Raw genomic sequence first — 5,299 nt, 5'->3', positions numbered from 1 at the left:
GTGTGTCTCTGAGATTTCGGACATAGATTGAGAGGGTACTTATGCATTATCCCTAGTTTAATTATCGATTTAGTTTGTTTACGAATTGAAAACTGATAAACCTTATCAGTAATATACAAAATTGGACTGAACCAATTGACAAACACTTTAAATTATATCAAGATGTTATTAAAAAATATTATATAGCACAATATAGAACTTAAAAGTGTTCCCAAAGAACTTAGCAGTTATATTAAAATATTGTTATAGAGAACGTATGATTATAATAAAGTTTGATATATAACCATTCCCTAGTATCGTATAAAATAATTTACGATTTGTGTATATCATTTCCACATTTTTGATTTGTTGTCAATTACAACATGGTTAAGATACCTTTTCTGTGTTTATTATTTTTCTAATATGTTTATCTAGCAAGTCAATGATCCAAGAAGCAACCAAGTAATATTATTGCAGAATTTATTAATTCCTTATGTTAGCATGGTCACTATCTTGAATTTGCCTATATAAACCTCATATTGACACCCAAACTTGAACACAAACCACTTTAAATTTGTGAAAAGTCGATTAAAATAAGAAACACTCTCTACTAAGAGTTTTTTTCATTATTCTTACCGTTCAAATCTGAGCTACCTAAAATGGAAGAGAAAAGCAAGATTTTAATAATTGGAGGGACTGGTTACATAGGAAAATATATTGTGAAGGAAAGTGTAAAATGTGGGCATTCAACTTTCATTTTGGTTAGAAAAAACACACTTGCAAATCCAGAGAAATCAAAATTCATAGACACATTCAAGAGTATTGGTGTTACACTAATTTATGTGTGTACTCACAATTCTATTTTTTTATATAAGAAATTTAACTTATAGATATCGATAATATAATATAAAATACTATGCAAAACATACTATAGTTGATAATATGTTTTATTTTGTAAATTCTAATAACCTCGTTACATTTCTCGCAAAAAAAATTTTGGATAGTCAAGTTGAGAAGGTAACATCTCCTTTCCTATTCTTTTTATTTTTTGGTTTAAAAAGAACGGATCATAATTTTGTAACAGATAATTTGTCTTATTTTCTCAATTGCTAACATGATTTTGGTGATTTCAATAGCGTAAAAATTCTTTTAAATTATGAGTGTGACATTACCATCATTTTAATTAATAGTGTTATATTTCATTTTCCTTAAATAATTAGGGAGATTTATCCAATCAAGAAAGCTTGATTAAGGCAATTAAGCAAGTTGATGTGGTGATTTCCACTGTTGGTGGAGGGCAATTTGCTGATCAAGAGAACATAATCAATGCAATTAAAGAAGCTGGAAATATCAAGGTAATTAAGGAAATTAAATTACTATATATTTAGGGTGTGCATGTTTTATATTCGTGAAAATATTTTTATATTATTTTTAGAAAATGACTTCCTAATGGGAGGAGAACATGGTACATAAATAGTATTCACCAAACGGTATAATCAGAATTTTCATTTAGTAATTTTTCAAATATAAAGAAGTAAAAATGCGTAGAAGTCAAAGGGTATGTCATTACTCAATATGTTACATACATACATAAAAAATACATATTTTTACTTAGCTAAACAATATAATTTTTCAACAAACGAAGAGGTATTGGTCCTCAAGTATACGTGGCTCCACCGCGTTGTTGATTATCTCCTTCCAACCCTAACACCCCACCCCATCCGCATTCTAACCCACAGAATTCCATTGTCATCCCGCCTCATATTATTTGATTAGATTATGGATGAGGAATATATATTTTGCTTACTTATCAATCAAACATGAAAAATAAATTAAAAAAATTACTTACTTTTTTACGAATACATTTTCATTAATTCATACCAAACATATCGTTAATTATTCAACTCGAACTATGTTTACATTTACAAAAAATATATATATACATTCAAAAAGATAATATTCATATTAAACTTACTGACTCTAGATTTTGAATTCGTATCAGAGATTTTTTCCTTCAGAATTTGGATTCGATGTGGATCATGTTGATGCAGTTGAGCCAGCAGCATCACATTTTGCTCTCAAGGCCAAAATCAGGAATATGATAAAGTCACAAGGAACGATTCCATACACATTTGTGATCTCCAATTGGTTTGGTGACTTCTTTTTGCCTAATTTTGGTGACTTACAAGCCAAAACTCCTCCTAGGGACAAAGTGGTCATTTTTGGTGATGGAAACACCAAAGGTATAATATGAGTCATTTGCAAAAAGTAAATATGTTATGTATCGATAAAATCAGTTCATAAAATTATGATCAATCTAATTTATGTAGATTTGGGTGGGTTGATGATCCTCTAATTAATTTATGAGGAAATTTCAAAAGTTACTACTAGAGTAATATTTTAAGCATGATTATAAATTTGTAGTTATAGTTTGAATATTTATAATTCGTAACAACAATTTTATATAAGAAGCGAAATTTGGGAGGTATTCAATGAAATACAACGAAAACAGTTTGATAGAGAGGAGTGAGGATCGAAGAATAAGATTGGAGAGATGGGATAAAGACGAGCGATTTTTGAGAGAGAGAGAGAGGAGAGATGTTAGAGAGAGGGCGACTAGATGCGATACGAGATGTATTTGATGAAAATAGGTTATATCAATGAATATAACCCAATATATACAAGTTCATATAGGTTGTATTCGATACATACATACATACATATATATATATATATACATACATATATATATATATATATATGAGCCGAGAGGAGAGATACTATAAAAAGGACATATACATGCGGATATAGGTTGTATTTAACGAAATACAAGTTATATCAATGAATACAACATGCCATATAATTTGATACATGCATCATATTGTATCACTTCTTCTACTCATTTATTGTTGTATTACTTGTATTGATTCGCAATATCCAACAACATCAACTCTTTGATATACATGCTAAACTTTTGAAATTAATATTGAGTAATAATCTTGTGTAAAATTTAATTCATGTCATGACTCATGTATTTCATTTTATTTCACAATTGTAAGCAATATATGTGAAGGAAGAAGACATAGCCACATACACTATCAAAGCAGTAGATGATCCAAGAACTTTGAATACAACTCTTCACATAAGACCTCCTGCCAATATTTTGTCCTTCAATGAGATAGTGTCCTTGTGGGAAGAAAAGATTGGCAAGACACTTGACAAGGTTTATCTTCCAGAGGAAAAGATTATCAACATCATACAAGGTAAAGTATCGTATCCTGTTTTAATTTGTATGACATAATTTGTTATACTCTGTATCAAACAAAAATCAGACAAATAAGTTGAGACAATTAAAAAGGTGTTTTTTTTTACTCCTTTAAGAAGCTCTTACCCTTTTAGCTGTGATCTCTTGGTGACTCAAACTCACAACATTAGGATCGATGGTAAATTATGCTTACCATCGGATCAATTTTCTCTTGTCCGTAGAATGCAACAATAACATATCTGATACAATCCCAAAAAGAACAAATTAATAGGAAATTCAAAAAAAAAAAAGGTTAATACATAGTCAATCTCTTTTATTTGTCTACAAATTTCATTTGACTACTTGAGCTATGATTTGTTTCGTCAATGAACACATAAACACGTGATAAATTAAGTGCTCATTGAACATTTTCAAATTTTAATTATTATTTTTTACGCGTGTTCTTAAGTGTTTATTGTGTAGATAAATTAACCGCTTAATATATGTCATTTCTCCTTTTATCTAATTATACATGCATGTTGGCCTCAATAAGTCATAAGATTTCAGATTTATTCTAATCGAGGTTGATATGTATAATTTAAAATAATAACTATATTATATAATTAGCTTAATTATCTAATAAAAATTAAAAAGAAGTCCAAATTATAATTAAATTGATTAAAAATTGTCTAATCGGAACACTTTCTTAAAATAATTTTACACGGTACAAACTAATGGCTTTGATATTTCTTTCACTTTTTAAAACAACACTTCAAATGGTAACAACCATTCCAAGCAAAATTAATTAATTGATGTTCGATTAAATTCATATTCAGATTATTAAATTCCGCTACTTTTAATTTATTCTTTTTAAACTTGTTTTGCAGAGGGGCCTGATCTTCCATCAAGTGTCAATTTGGCCATATGCCATTCAATATTTGTTAAAGGAGATTCTACAAACTTTGAAGTTGATCCTTCTATAGGAGTTGAAGCCACAGAGCTTTACCCAGAAGTCAAATACACTACTGTCAATGACTACTATAATAAATTTGTCTAGATTGTGTATATCAAAATGATTAAGTTGTTAAGTCGTCGATCTATCAAAAATAGCTACTTTTATGATTTTATTATATTAAGTATGTCAATTGTTGTGTAATTTGGATTATATTGTAGGATATTTTCTTTGTTATGTATCTAATGACTATTTTATCTAAGGCTGAATATATAGCCAACTCATTAAACTTTCAACATATTAAATTACTTAAATACACACTTTTATTTTTTATAATGTTCATTATTCCCTACTATTTTAAAATATCTCCAAAATCCCTTCTTTTCCTTTCAAATCTCATTGTTCTAGATACATTAAGTTTCACATTCAAGCACACGTTTCTATTCCTAATTTCACTCCCTTAATTCCTCCCTATTTCACTTCCTTTAACCTCTTCCTATTTTCACTCCCTCAATCTTTACTTCTTTTATTTTTTAATTTTCAGATTTATTCTCTCTCCATAAGATTTTTCAAGAATCAAGTAAGTTTTCGTTTCACAATTTTTTTCGAAGAACTATCAGATCTCCTCCATTTCCACATTTTTACAAATTATATAAGGAAAAAGTGAAAGAGATGATGTATCCTCATTGCTCCTTGCAACATCATCGTTTCCAGTGACGTCTTTTGTTGATGAAATCATTTTCCATTGTTGACAGTGAGACAAAGATACAGAAGTTGGTATAGAGCAAAGTAAACGTGTAGGGGGATTTCTTGGTCATTTGTTTCTTTTTGCTTTCAACAAATCAATTGTTGATTTATTTTTTTTGTACTTCATCCTTTATAATACATATGATTTCATATTTAATATATCTAGTTGATTTTGTTTCTTAACTAATGCACAATGCCTTCGTTGATTTTCAATGTAACTCGTTGTTTAATCGATGTACTGATACATATATTAGATATGTAGCACATGTTATAATGTTTAGTCAATGCACTGATACATGTAGTATATATGTATCACATGTTTTTCATGTAGTATGAATTTTCTGAAAACTGATATCATGTATCAGTAAGGTATTAGT

At 28.8% G+C, this 5,299-nt stretch overlaps 1 protein-coding gene across 1 annotated transcript; it reads left to right on the top strand.

Moving 5' to 3' along the window:
• Window positions 1–533: 533 nt before the first annotated feature.
• LOC101251261 (isoflavone reductase homolog A622-like) lies at window positions 534–4,511 on the top strand. Its single transcript, XM_004234503.5, has 5 exons — window positions 534–821; window positions 1,200–1,334; window positions 1,982–2,222; window positions 3,039–3,242; window positions 4,111–4,511. Exons 1-5 carry the CDS (start codon window positions 639–641, stop codon window positions 4,278–4,280), a joined length of 933 nt encoding a protein of 310 aa, XP_004234551.1. The 5' UTR covers window positions 534–638; the 3' UTR covers window positions 4,281–4,511.
• Window positions 4,512–5,299: the final 788 nt, after the last annotated feature.

The sequence above is a fragment of the Solanum lycopersicum genome, chromosome 3 (assembly GCF_036512215.1).
Source record: "Solanum lycopersicum chromosome 3, SLM_r2.1".
Lineage (NCBI taxonomy): Eukaryota > Viridiplantae > Streptophyta > Magnoliopsida > Solanales > Solanaceae > Solanum > Solanum lycopersicum.
The sequence above is the reverse complement of the archived record's forward strand: the minus strand, read 5'-3'. Positions and strand labels throughout refer to the sequence as shown.

Bases quoted from the DNA above. Each gene is read 5' to 3' on its own strand.
- LOC101251261 (XM_004234503.5), top strand. From the start codon at position 639: ATGGAAGAGAAAAGCAAGATTTTAATAATTGGAGGGACTGGTTACATA. The intron at 1,335-1,981 runs GTAATTAAGGAA...AATTCGTATCAG, and splicing joins AAGAAGCTGGAAATATCAAG to AGATTTTTTCCTTCAGAATT. The intron at 2,223-3,038 runs GTATAATATGAG...CACAATTGTAAG, and splicing joins TGGTGATGGAAACACCAAAG to CAATATATGTGAAGGAAGAA.